Source organism: Anabas testudineus, chromosome 1 (genome assembly GCF_900324465.2).
Source record: "Anabas testudineus chromosome 1, fAnaTes1.2, whole genome shotgun sequence".
In the NCBI taxonomy this organism is placed as follows: Eukaryota; Metazoa; Chordata; class Actinopteri; order Anabantiformes; family Anabantidae; genus Anabas; species Anabas testudineus.
In genome coordinates, this window is record NC_046610.1 from 14,718,309 (window position 1) to 14,732,649 (window position 14,341).

The 14,341-nt window shown below is 42.3% G+C and overlaps 1 protein-coding gene across 8 annotated transcripts in view; it reads right to left on the minus strand.

Annotated features, from left to right (window-relative positions):
* LOC113162411 (nuclear factor 1 X-type-like) overlaps positions 1–14,341 on the minus strand; it is a 103,227-nt gene that overhangs the window by 65,050 nt on the left and 23,836 nt on the right. For 7 of the 8 annotated variants that reach the window (XM_026360515.1, XM_026360512.1, XM_026360517.1 and 4 more), the window contains one exon: positions 3,800–4,331. In XM_026360515.1, coding sequence (XP_026216300.1) covers positions 3,800–4,331 — 532 coding nt within the window. Of the gene's footprint in view, positions 1–3,799; positions 4,542–14,341 lie in introns of those variants that run through there. The other variant, XM_026360511.1, reaches the window with a different exon arrangement.

Below are 14,341 nucleotides of genomic sequence, written 5' to 3' on the forward strand. Positions count from 1 at the left end.
CTATACTAGTACTGGTACAAAGCCTATCCAACACACTCCATTCATGGGTTATCAGAGTGACGCTGCCAGTTTGTAGTGCTCTGGCAGACCTTTGGCACTTCCGGGCCAAGAGATCACTATCTCCATTATAATACCAGTCACTCGCTCCTAATAAAACCCTAAAAATAATACACTGCTAACTGTACTGCAGCACAACCTCTCTTCTCTAAGGTCTGTGAGGAATTTATTTGTGTTTATAGACAAGATGCCCTGTTTGGTTTATTGGTTTTTATCTGATGTGCCTGAGAAACAAGGGCGAGAAGGTTGTGCCCTGTATTGTGGCAGCGTGGTTTGTTCTATTACGGCTGTGGCGTGTTCTGCTCCGTAACAGAGGGGATCTCGAAGGCTGGCTGGCTGCAGAACAGCCTGAGAAAGCCTGACGGCAAGCCCAGAGATTCCCCGTGGCAGCTTTTGCCACTCTGTCATAAACAAAACACAAGACGTCTTTCTCTTCTTCCCACACCAACGGGGCTCGGGCGCTGCCAAACAGAACAATCACTATCGCAGCCTCTTCTCCTTTCCAACGTGCACGCTCTCTCTCTCTCTCTCTCTCTCTCTCTCTCTCTCTCTTTCTCTCTCTCTCTCTCTGTGTCTCCTACAATATAAACAAAAGAGATCAGCAGAGGCTTTACCTCTGTGAGAGCAACAATGAGGGCAATGTTTAAGGAGACAAAACAAAAGTGTGCACGGGATCAAAGAGGAGCAACGAAGACAGAGATGCTAAAGACCGACAAAACGCAAACCAAACAAAAATAAACAATGAGCACATCTTGTCATTCACTGTGCGACTGAGGGAAAAAACACAGCCGCACATCACTGGAACAGACAAGTGTACGTAATAAATGCAGGCCTTCATGCCTGTTTGCTCAAAAATATGCATAAAGTAAATGAGGGTCGATTGTGGAAACAGTAACAAGCAACCTTATGGCACACTTACAAACACCGGGTTGCCCTTTGTCACTTCCTCTGTCCCCCCTGTCTGTGTCTGTGGACACCAACGTGTCTCTCCAACCGGGACTTAAACTGAGCATGGGCTCACTGGAGGCAGATAGCAGTACTGAGGCACACTGTGTTAGCCAGATAGGATTGGAGTCAGCCACAGAGAAAGTCCACATTACGAACGGGCAGCCCACCGGGCAGCCCCTCCAACAACCGTGTGTTTTACTGTACCGTACTGTAAAGTACTGTTTCGACGAGTGCACGGCAGCAGACTGAACACTGGACAACAAACTAAGTTAGAAGAGGTAGAAACTATTTGTCACAACACACCTACAGTTCATATATTGTATGTTTAACCTCAGTGTATTTGTAAAACCTGAAAACACAGTATTTGTTTTTAGTATGTTCCATATTTTATTCTGAAAATCTCTGTTAGTCATATAAAGGTAATTATCAATAATGCTCCGTACCTACAAGTGACCTAACAGTGACTTTTAATTTTGAAAACCTAAAATGTTTTGAAATCACCTATTAGATATACATTTTAAATGATAAAACAAGTAAAATACGTATAGCTGTTAAATGGACAATTTTCCCTTTTGCAGTTTGGAAATTTTGGCAGGTATTAGATGAAAATTTCATTTAGTTATATAGTTTAAAAACAGAGTGATCTCATAACACTTCTACTTTTATATCTTTCTAAATTCTACATTTTTATTAAATTTACAAAAAAAATTTAAAAGTTCTGTGGAAATATGCTCAACTAAATAAAAATTTAACTTACTCACTGAGTGAGTGAGTGAGTATATAAGTCATAAGCAAAATTATGTATTTAAATGTTAAATGTTATAAAATAAAAAAAAAAACAAAGCTCACTGACCCAAAACCCAAATTAAGACATTTTGAAAACTGTGTTTTTTGGGGGTTTTTTTCTTTTTTGCTGCAGAGTCACATTCATAATCAATTGCATATGATAAAACAATTACAACTGAAAAAAAAACTGTCACCATAACAGTAAAACACATTTTCTCAGTCAACGTTGGGACTGCCCGCTACCTCCAGTTTATCACCACCACAGACAGAGCGACAGAGTGAAGCTGGAGCTGCTGCCAGGGTTTGGCTCAGGCTGTGCGAGGTGTTTGGCCTGGACTGAGATTTTGTGTGTGTATATGTCAGAGAAAGAGAGGGTGGGGGGGGTACGGCTGTGATAGCATTTGGCTGCACTCGTGTTAGCGGCTACCACATGAGTTCTGCTTAGGCGGAGTTAGTGTGTGTATTTGGGCAGCGAATGGTGTATGCTGCATATATATATATATATATAAATGTGCATTTGTGTGTGAAGCTGGTTGAGTCACTGTTCGAAATTTCCAGAAAATTCCAGCTGAGATAATATTAGGTCATGAGCGTGTGTTTGTATACGTGGCCAGCAAATGGTGAAGCAGTGTGTATTCGGAGGATCTGGCTGTGAAATGTGTTTCATGTGTGCATGTGTGTGGTTGCTGTGACACTGTTTTTTGCAATGCGAGGAAAAAAAACTACAACTGCCAGTGTTTTGGCCATGTGTGTGGAGTACACACACTGGAGGCTACAGCGATGTTTGGCCAGGAGCAAGTGTGTGCATCCACGATGGTGGCTGAGATACAACAATGTTTGGCTGTTTCGAACTGTATCTATGATGGTCCTTGGCCGAGTGTGTGTGTTGTGTGGGTGTGTGCGCGCAATCGGGACTAAAACCATGTTTGGCTCTACATGTGAAAGTGCGCAACGAATATGACAGAGTTGTTTTTCGTTTTTTGTTTTTTTTACTAAATGTGTGTGTCTTTATTTAGCTGTGTTTGTATGTGTGTGTGAAAGTGGCTCCAGTAGTACTGCGAGCACTGGCGCTTTGTGTGTAAGTGTGTGTTTGGCAGCCAGGTCCAACGTGGTGCTCGCATTCAGGCAGACGGTGAAGGCGGCAGCAGCCTGCGGCCTGAGAGCAGAAGACACACACACACACACACAGACGCACACACAGACGCACACACAAACTCTGAGCTGTGGCCAAATGACGATCCCTGGCTACAATGGCCTTATCGTGCCACATACACTTTGACAGACTGAGTACAATCTTATAAAGAGCGACTCTCACTCACAGCACAAAAACAGTTTGACAGTGGTGCTCATCTCGTAAACACACACACACACAAGCATGCAAATTCCTTCTTAGAGAAAAAAAAAAAACACACACACACACAAAATACATGCTCGAAACCTCAAATGCATCATTCAGAAAAATGAACATGCACTTGCCGGAGCACGCTGGCCGGATGCCTTTAACACACACTCACATATATATATATATATTTATTTTAAAAGTTGATACTATTCTGTGATGTAAACAAACACTAAAGAACAGAAGGAAAATATGAAAAAGGCAAAAAGCTAAATGGTTTGCCGTTTGCTGCAAGAACAAAAGGAAGAATGGATTTTCACTTGTTTTTCAGAGGTAAATCTTTTCTGCATTTATTTAATTAAATATTGTTAAATAACATTTCTCTGATTTGCTATTTTAAATATATGTTTTTATCAGATAGCTTAATTGTAATCTTAATTCTCTCCTTCAAAATTTGTTGTGTATTTCTGGAATTTCCTAAACCAACATGTATCTTTAAATTTTTATTTAATTCCCATACAGTCTGTGTTACACAAGTGTTGTGATGCATGATTATGTGTGTAATTATGCAAATGTGTGTACATCTATATGCACATGCACACGGGCATGTACAACGTGCGTTTATATGTTGGTATTCCTCCCTATTAATATATCCAGTTGGCCACATACCTGGCGTGTGGACGAAGTAGGCCAGGTAGAGGTCCAACTCCTTGACGGACACTCCGATGTGGTGCGGCTGGACACACAGGCCAGGGTTGGTGCACTGTGGTGACTTGACCAGCCGTTCCCCGTCCGTGCTCTCCAGGGGGCTGCCCTTGAACAAGATGACCATCACCAGGTCGAGTCGCCACACCTTGTCGGCCTGGCGCAGGCAGTCGATGCGACGGATCTTGCCCTTCTGGTCAGGGTTGGACAGCACGCAGCAGGGGGGCTTTTTCCCCGTGATGGTGAGCACAAAGTCCTCACGGAACTCAGGCCTGATGTCCTTGCGGAGCTTGGCCAGCAGGCGCGAGGCCCACTTCTGCTTGATCTCTGGCTTCTCCCCCAACAGCTCATCCTTCACTGCGCGCTCTTCCTCCTTGGACATACGCTTCTCATGCTTCTTGAAGTATTTGCGCTTGCGGGCCTGCAGATTGAACCAGGTGTAGGCAAAGGCGCGGACATGGGGCAGCAGGGCCTCGATGAAGGGGTGGAATTCATCCTGGATGAGGGAGGATGACGGGGGGAGGGCGGAGGAGGAGAGGGAGGAGGGGGGGAAACAGGAGGAGGTAGTGGAGAGAGAAGGGGAGAACGGGGGAGAGAAGGATGGGGAGAGAGGGAGCGGGGGTGAGGAAGGGAAGAGAGAAGAGAGGCAGTTAGCACCGGCGCGCAGCATGGAGGAGCGGCGCCTGCTCTGTGTGAGCAGAGGGAGAGAATGAGCGAGAGGCGCCGAGAGAGAGAGAGAAAGAGAGAGAGAGAGAGAGAGAGAGAGAGAGAGAGAGAGAGAGAGAGAGAGAGGGAAAGAGAGAGAAAGATGCTTTACAGCCTCTACCTAACACAGACACATCACTCTGAAAGACACACTTCACCAAACACAAAACAACACACAGGTGAGAAATGAGAAATGAGTTTTACTTAAATAAGATTAGTAAATGAGGTGTATACCTGCCTAAATAAATACATAGAAAATACTGTGTTACGTAGAAATTAAACTATGGCCAGACCTGCTGTTTTTTTTTTTTTTTGTACACAAAAACAGTATTAATGCTATAAAAAGTATATGAATTAAAAATTATTTATATATATATATATACACACATGCACACAGCTGAAAAAAAGTAACATTTATCAAATTTGCTTTAAACATAATCCAGACTAGATACATAAACTATAATATCTAATACAACACAGAATAATTTCAAAAGCCACACACCAAATAATAATTACTAAAATTAAAGCAAATAGTTACTACATTAAAAACACAACGTTAAAAATGTATCCTCAACTGCAGTTCCACTCAAAACAGTAATAACAGTCATCATCACGACACATGTGTGAATTAAACAAGAATAACGAGGTAGTTACCATTTTGCTCTCTCATCATAAATTCACCCGCCGATTGCAAAGAAACTTAAAATGCACCCCCAGTTCAGAAACTGGATTGTTGATTCAAAAGACGACAAAGTAATGCTGCGTATATTAGAAAAGACTGAGGAGAAAAAAAATAATCAAAAAGAGAAGCTGAGAAGTGTCCAACAAAAGCAGCAGGGGGGAAAAGCTGAGAAAGAGGAGACAGGCCAAGGGGGCACAGTGTAATACCAGCACAAGAACACAGGAGGTACTGCAGCAGGAGCTGCAGGAGAGGTGCTGTTCAAGAGCACAACAGAAGGAGAGTGTAGACAAGTTCAGCAATCTCACCCTCTAAAAAGGATTAAAAAAAAAAAAGAGCTGGACATGCACAAATAAAATAAAACAAACGCTGCAGTAAAACGGATAAAGTTGTCAAAAATGTAAACAAGCCCCTTTGCAAAAAAATTCAACTAAAAAAAAATATCTTGATGAAAAAACAACAACGCAAAAAAAAAAAAAAAAAAAAAAAGCTTGGCAAAACGGCTCGTGTTATTGGTTCAATAAGGATCTGCATAAGACTCACGGAGAGGGCGAGAGAGAGCTGGACAAGGGAGGTGCGGACAGAGGAGAAGAAGAGGAAAAAAAAAAAAACAAAAACAAGAGGACCGAATCAATGTTGGAAGAGTGTGCACGACCGCTGGCAAACCCGAGTGCAGCTTCTTTTTTCCCCCTCTTTCTCTCCAACTCTGTCTCTCTCTTTCTCTCTTCCTCTCCACTTTCCTTCTCTAACCATTGACTGAGTCTGTGCCAACACGCAGAGGGCCCACCTATTTGGCACCGAGTCTCAAACAGCGCAGCCAATACGCACGCTCCCAGCGCTGAAAGGGAGGGAAGAGAGAGAGAGATGGCAGAGGGAGAAGCAAAGAGGTGGGGGGGGGAGGAGAGGAGGAGGAGGAGTGGATGGTTGGTGGCTGGTAGTGGAGAGTGTGTGTGTGTGAGAGAGAGAGAGAGAGTGATGGAGGGAGGGGGAGAGAAGGGGATTGTGTGTGGTGCAGGCAGAAGGCGCGTCATTAGCCAAATAGACAAGTTCCAATCTAGTGCAAAGGCAAAGTCCAGAGGATATTAATTTTACATGTATCCAATCCAGACAGCACCCGCCTTCTGAAGCCCCCACCCCTCCCTCCACCCCAATCCCTCTACATCGCCTTCGTCACCAACGTGGTCACAGCGCTCCCAACAAACCAGCTCACGCTCCAACTGCACCCCCCCCCCCTCTCTCAACCAACCAACACACACACACACACACACACACACCCTCCCTGTCCAGAAACACCCCTCTCTCCCGCTCCCTCTCTGTGCTCGCGTTACACCACCTTGGCATGGGATGGCATGAGAAAACACAGGCCCAAAATCCCACTAGACCCTGAGACCAGCAGCTGCTCCTGGATTTACCACACAAACAAAGAGAGGAGGGGGAAGAAAATGCCTGTTACCCCCCCCCCAACAAAAAATACCATCCAAAAACATGCTCTCCTGTTTCAAAATGCACTCTCACATCCAAACTGGCCCCTTCTCTCTCCCTCTTTTTTTTTTTTTTTTTTTATTTATTCCACTTTAATAGCCCCAACTGCACAGACACAGAAACACATTAAAAGTTTCTGTTACCAAACCAGAGAGCAACCCAATTTTCGGGTGAGCGGCAAGATTTGGTGGACAATGACGGCTGAGTAAGCCGTGGTGGACGGCTTCATGTAAGTAGCCTATAGATGTTAAGCAGTTTACAAAGGGAAGAGGATATTAAAACTCTCTAAAACAGGGTATACAGCCTCCCTGTAATTCACGAAGCTTAGCCGAAAGCTTTCAGATTCTGATATGCTGGGCTTTGTAATAGTGAAAGGCTTTCTAGCATCCTACCGCAGCCCGTAAATTCCCCATATTTTCATCGTGTTGCATTATAAAGGACACAATGACACATAATTGGAAGTGAACAGCAGCAGAAAGTGAGGGAGCACGGGGCTGTATAGCTTCCCTGGCAAGCACGTTTCCTCCTCCTCGTTGCCTGACCCACATGACCTCAGAGGGACAAGCTGTGCCCAGTGCACCATGGGAGATATACAGACAAAGACTCTCACCAAGGATCAATTCAGTATAATCTGCTACATTGGTCAGAAAGATGTTCGTGATGGCTTCATACGAAATACGTGTGGCGCGCTCCACTCATTGGAGGTGCGTTTCAGTGTCTTTCTCCCAGGTGATAAAAAATAAAGGAACACATTAGCTCATTTGTACCCACATGGATTCATGTGTGTGACTCCATCACAGGAGTTTTAGAGTCATGGTCAAAACTGGAATCTCGGCAGCGGGCCTCCATCACAAAAAGCTAACTTGTCATGTGGCGAAGTTGAAGGCCCGGACATTTGATTGCGGGATGAAGCCCCCTGCTGTGCAACAGGACAGGATGTCTGTGTGAGCCCTACAAAGGCCAGAATCCTCTGGTTTGCTCCCAGGGCCATCAGATTCAGCCTGGCTTGCTCCTCTGTCAGACGCTGACAGAGGAGTCGCAGCCTGAATGACTGGCCGGTCTACTGACTGGCTGGCAAGCCGGCTGGTAGGTTGGCTGAAAGGCTACACGACTAGCTGGGTGAATGACTGGTTGGCTACCCAGGTGGGTGGGTAGCTAGCTGGCTATCTAGCTGCCTGGCTCATCACCGCTACTACCGAGTTGGGGAGGGGTGCAGACCCCATCTGGACCAAGCCGAGCCGGGCGCGGTTTGCCCCGTGGTAACATACGCGCGCCTCATAGAGCCACGCAGAACAAGTGAAACATGTGGGAATGAAGAAGAACGGTGCGGGCGAAACATGGGCAAAGGAAGAGGCGCAGTTAGAGAGGATGTGTGTTTGTTTTTGTTACTGAAGGATAAATAACGGAGGTGTGTTTGTCACGTATATGAAAAGACTTAAGGGATATAGAGTTTTTTTTAATGGGACACAGATAAATAAAAAGGTGGACAGGTGCCAAGTATTACTGCCACTACCTGTAATATGATCTCGCTGTTACTGATAATAACCAAATGATAATAAGCTAAATTACTACGAATCTAAACACTTCTTTTATAGTTTTTTTTTACATTATTATCTGTTAATCTTTTTACAACAAAAAGATTATAAAAATTCATAGAAACCTATTGTGAGGTTACAAATTAACCCTTACTAATAAGCAAATACTGTTTGTATGAAACATGTAATCCTTTAAAATAAAATCCCCCCTTTTTAAAATCACTTAGTTAAATCCAGTGCCAAGCCTATTATGATCATAAACTGGACCAAATACAAAATTATACACAACAGCACAACACAAGCACTGAGTTTTGTGCACAATTTGCGTTTAAAGCAGAAGCTTTTATGACTTTGGCTAAGAAAGGAGTCTGTGTGGCACCCTCCTATTTAATGTCCTTTTTTTGACATTGTCAAACCCACGTTTCCTTCAGCTCATTACAGAGGGTTTTTCCTGTTTGCCCAGAGTTCTTCGGGGGCAGAACGAAGGGTGGCAGTTTTTCAGGCCTTTGCCACTGGACTCTGCAGGTATCTGCTCTGCAATAATTCGAGCAAGAGCTCATCTTATCTCTGCATGCCATGCTCCGTCTTTCAGAAAATGACGACCTTTGTTCGCCAGGCCGGCCAAGACAATCTCCCCTCCTGTCCTGAGTCGGAGAGCAGGAGAGAAATGAAAACCACCTAAGGTTTTATTAACAGGGCCAAGCTCGGAGCAGCAACAGCAACTGCCAAAAACACAAAACAAAGGAAACCCATAAAAAAAAAAAAAAAAAAAAAAAAAACCTGAAACTGTTGTATTTGAGATTTTGGTGGTATTAAACGACAAAAGAGAGACTTAAAAAAAAAAAAGTGCTTAGTGCAAATTCACCCATTGCACAATGTTGTCACATGCATGGCTGCTTGTTGGAGGGACTGGCCTAAAACTAACTACTGTTAAAAGCACAAGGTGGCGGCCAGAGTGACTTACAAAGAATAATGAGCTATTTTGATTATTCAACAAGCATTTTAGGACATATAAATAATTTCTATAGAGGTTTTGGCTGTCAGCCTTATGCACACATTAGAAACCCCCTCTGAGTGCCCTGTAGTTCAGCTCCAAACGGCCTGCGCCCTGCGCCCTGCGCCCTGCGTGCCAACTACTGGAAAACAAAACAAAATGAATGCACTTAACTTAGAGGAAAGAAAAAGAAACCTACCTCAGTCCCCGTGTTCAGAAACTGTTGTGTCCGGTGTGGTGTTAGTTTTACAGCGGACTTTTCTTTGTCTGTTAACCTTCACTGAGTGCGTCCGTCTCTCTGTAACTTACTGTTTGTACGTGTCGCTCGGTAAATGGAAAAGAAAAGTCTTATTTTGACGGTAAAATCGCTCTAAATATCACACATGCTCATATCTAAAACCTCCTAATGCAGACTAAACTGAACTTGTCCATGTGAGTTAAACACACAGGGTCAAAAAAAGAAAGAAATAAAAGTTGATGTGGAATTAAAACGAGGCGGCTGCGTTGTCGGAGCATTGACGACTAAAAGCACATGACATCAGTGAAAACACTAATAAACTAAAAGATCAGTTACATTTGCACAGAAGTGTTTTTTTTTCCTGTTTCACGCGTTACATTTAGAAACAGGTGATTTTTTTTTAAAAAGGACTAAAAGTTCCAGTCAGTCAACTATATTTGCATAAAGTGAATTTCACCAACGTAACCTGGGCCTGTTTCACTTAATGTTCTCACCAACTCTATTATAAACAATTACCTGACGTGAATTTCTTCTATTAATCGTCTGTCTTTTAATAAAGGGCTGACACATCTGCGCACGACCCGTTGGTCATCGCCACATCCTGCACGATGAGGACGAGTCAACAAGCATTTGACATTAAAAACATACAGGTCACTTTTCTTTTTTACTTTAATTTTAATTTGACTTGAATATTTCCCCCTTTAACAAAATACAAATTGAATTTAAAAATGAATATAGTAGAAGTAAAACTTAAAACACCATAAATAATTTTGCTCAATCAATCAGACAGGTCTCCTTGATATTAAAATACATTCACTCATACTTCATTTACATAGTATATTATTTTATTGTAGGCCTACATTTTTCACCAACTAAATAATAAAAATCTCTTAAAACGTGTATTGTCTAGTACACATAATAATGTCTATTTGTTTTTTCTTTGCCACTAATAATTTATAGCACACAGTTCAATGCATTATTTAACATATAAACCATAAATTCATGATTAATTGAAGTGGTGAAAATCTATAGATTTCAAATACATGAACTGTTTTTTATTTGATATTTCAACACATGCATAAATATGATAAATGTATTTTTAAATTATTTACAATATCTGCTCATTTTTAAACTATATTAATCATTTAAAAATAAATAATATAAAATGTAATAATATTACTTATGACTTCATTTTACCATATAGTTGCGGGTAGATGATGAAACCCTGGGATGTATTAGCCCTTTGCTCTTTAAACCTTCTATATAAAGAATATTTATTCTTGATTTCTAAAACGCAGAAGTTAAACTTTATTTAAAAAAAAAAAACTCCTACAAGCGTGTAACTAGAGGCCTGATATGTCAAAGAAATTGTATTTGTCTCCCATCGCAGCTTTTTGTCCGATCAAGATCCTGTAAGATGAGTGTAGGAAACACACACACTCACAGAAAGCTGATGAAGGTTACAGCGTGTCAGGACGCGTCATGACTGGAATTTAACTTTGACATCTGCTGTATAAAATCACATATTGTCAAGTAGTGTGGTGATGTAAGGGAAAGACTGTGAGCGAGCTCAACTATTTTCCCTTTGAGTGTGTGTGTGTGTGTGTGTGTGTGTGTGTGTGTCCTGACCACTCATGATGGTCTGGAACAGTTTCGATTAAATGTTCTTGAAATGTTTGTGCTTTGTATATCAAGCATTCATTTTTCAACACTGTTCTAAACTTTACATAAAACTTTGGATCATTTTTTTTTTGCTACACAGGCAAGATGCCATTTCTGTCCACACTCGTACAAAATAAAAAATAAAAAAAGGAAGTAGATGAGGAACAAGTTTCTATGGGTCGAGCAAAGTTTCCACGTTTTCTTTCCATTAGAAGCGCAGGAAAAATAGGTGCACAGCTATTAGGAGGTGATGGTTTAGTAACCTCACAGGCCTCAGGGATATAAAGTAATTACGGACAAGTTGACATAAATTGCAATTTCCTTGGAAATTTTCATGAAACAGAAAAAAAATAAGTGTCCTTTTTTTTTTTTTGTCTTCGCCTTTCATTCACTTACTCGAGCCCACACACATGCATTCACACAGACCGACGTTATTCCTCTTTAAAATCTACTCCTTCACTTCTGATCACTGCCAGTCTTTCCATTTCCATCCAGCTCGAAAACCTTTTCATCCATTCTAGTCCTTGGAAGAGGAAGAAACTTTCCCCTCGTTCTCCTTCTCCCATCGGCACAGATTGATGTTAAAAGTGTGTCTGCGCATCGTTTGTAATTACGCCTGTTTACACACTGAAGCATTACTATGTGTGAAAGTCTGGAAGCCATTTGTGGCATGAGGCTGAGAGGGAAAGACAGCGCGAGTGAGCTTTAAACAGCTCCAGAGACACACGGACTGATAGCAAGCTGGGGCTTCTGACATGTCTGCCGACCTGAGTAATATTATACTCGAATATGCTTTCAGGTTTGTGCGATGGATTTGTCTGCGCAGACTGTTTTAGCTTCAAGAGTAAGCACATGGAAGATAAGATCAAGCGCTCTTTGTGGTTTTTTTTAAGTGCACAAAATTTATTTAGCCAGGATTTTCCTGAGATTTTTTTTATCGTTTCTTCTACGACTCTGACCAATCTGTACAGTTAATTATAAACAGAAGTGCAACTCCACCAGAACGTTATAGTCCCAATTTATATTCTGAAAATATTTGGAGTAGGGAGTTCAATTTGGACTACTGAGAGCACGATTTGTTATGATCATTTGTTAAATATATTTCGGCGGACAGATTTCAAAGCTTGCACACTAAAATATATATTATGGGAGCTGAAATGAAGGCTGTGCGAAACATTATACATGTACTTATAATAGAAAACTGACTGTTAATCTTGAGAACAGTGCTGTCAATTAGAAAGAATGTTTCTCTTAGGGATCATGTTATTGTGGTATAAATAAGACTGGGCACAATTATGGATTACAAACTAAATTAGGAGACTCTGGCGCTGCATGTTACAAACAATGATTTATTGAAACCATTTCAACATGTGGCTGCAGTGTAGAATTACATGCATGCGGGTATATTCAGAGTGAATTGATATAGACTGCTCCATAGGAGTGTTTACATTAAAGCAGCCTCTGTAGCATCACCGAAGCACATGGGCTGACTGAAACACGCACATGCACTCTTGGTTTGCACTTTCCGACCGGACATTGCAGTAAAACTGAGAGTACAACATTTCCCCTGGACAAGGGCAGCCATTCCTGATAAGGTCAAGTAGGCAGTGTGGTACATGGAGTGTGTGTGTGTGTGTGTGTGTTTGTGTGTGTGTGTGACGGGTGGTGGCAGAGTGCGGCAGCTTTCTGCTTGTTCTACACAGGCGTGGAGAGCATCTGTCTCGCGTTTTCCATCTTACTCTTAACCAAAGCGCACGCTGCACACACCTACCGTGTTCCAGTCAGCACATGCCAGCGGCGCACACCGACTACCATGCCCTGCCTACAGCTGCAGCGAGGGCTTTGAACCTCATGGTTAGCAAATACAGCAGGAACCAAGCAGATAATGAAACCTGATATCCCCTCCCATCCGTGCCCTGCTCCGACAGCAGCCAAGGCCTGCTTTTCCTCACACAAGAGATGCACTATTGAGAGACTTTCTCTCTCACTCTTTCACTCCCCCTCATTCTTTTATTCCTCCCTGGTCCTCGTTCTGCCAGTCGGCAAGGCGAGATGCCAACCTCTCCCCAAAGCCGGGCAGAGTGCCCTCACCCTTTATGCAAATGCTTCACCACTAGCCCAACTCACACATTCATTCTGTGCCCCCCACCATCACCTACTCCTCCACTCCTTAATTTATTTCTTTCACCTCTTACTCTGCAATCCTCTCTCTCTCTCACACTTTTTTCCCTTTCCTGTACTCCATATTGTTGTTGCACTTCAGTCACCCCTCCCTCTGCTTTTTGCTGTTTCACCTTCTCACTTCTGCCAATTGCCTGTGCTCTCTATCTCAATTGTGATACATTTTCTAGCATCTCTCTCTCTCTCTCTCTCGCTCCCTCTCTGCACCGCCTTCCTCCTTTCACGGTGGAACTCCCTCTTCCTTCTTTTTCTCGCTCACACAGCTTGATTCACGCAAACTCAAACTTGTACGCTCATTCCTCGACCAGTGCCAGACAGGCAAGGGCAGAAACTCCCTTTACCCCTCTCTCGCTCTCTTCGTCTATCTCTTCCACTCTCGCTCACACATACACACCGCCACTCCTGCTGCAGTCTTTCCCCTGTAAATTTTTTTTTTGTTTAACTGCTGCAGTTTGTGTAATCATTATGTCATCTGTCAGCATTTAGTATTAAATGTATGATTTCGAAAAAGCCCGCTGGTTTGTTAATTAATTGTGGAACGGGTGTTAGCGGAGAGCAACAAATGCTCTACGATGCTATAAAAGACACGAGAGGTTATGTGGGTTAAACATGTGTTAGGTCATGTTTATGTGCTTTAAAAGCAGACAGTTCACCAGAGTGTGTATCGTATGATAATTTACAGTTACAACATATTCATGGTGATTGGATGAAAGCCTGCTGATTCCAATCTTAATAACTGATGAATAATTAACCAAAATACAACACCTGTCTTTATGAAATCCTTTTCAAACCTGTTTAGTTAGTTTATTACAACTCATTTGTTTGTTCCTGAGGCAGTTATGGGGACACATTTGAGGTTAATTGAGTGAAAATGTCAAACGTTTCTTTGTTGTTTCTTTTTTAATTAATAATTTCAAATCTCAGTATCATGCTGCTGAGCTGGAGCAGGAGAAACGCAAAAATGCAACCGTTAAATTCTTTTTTATTATGCATGAATGTTAAAAAATAAATCCCTCAAGTGCAGTGGAAT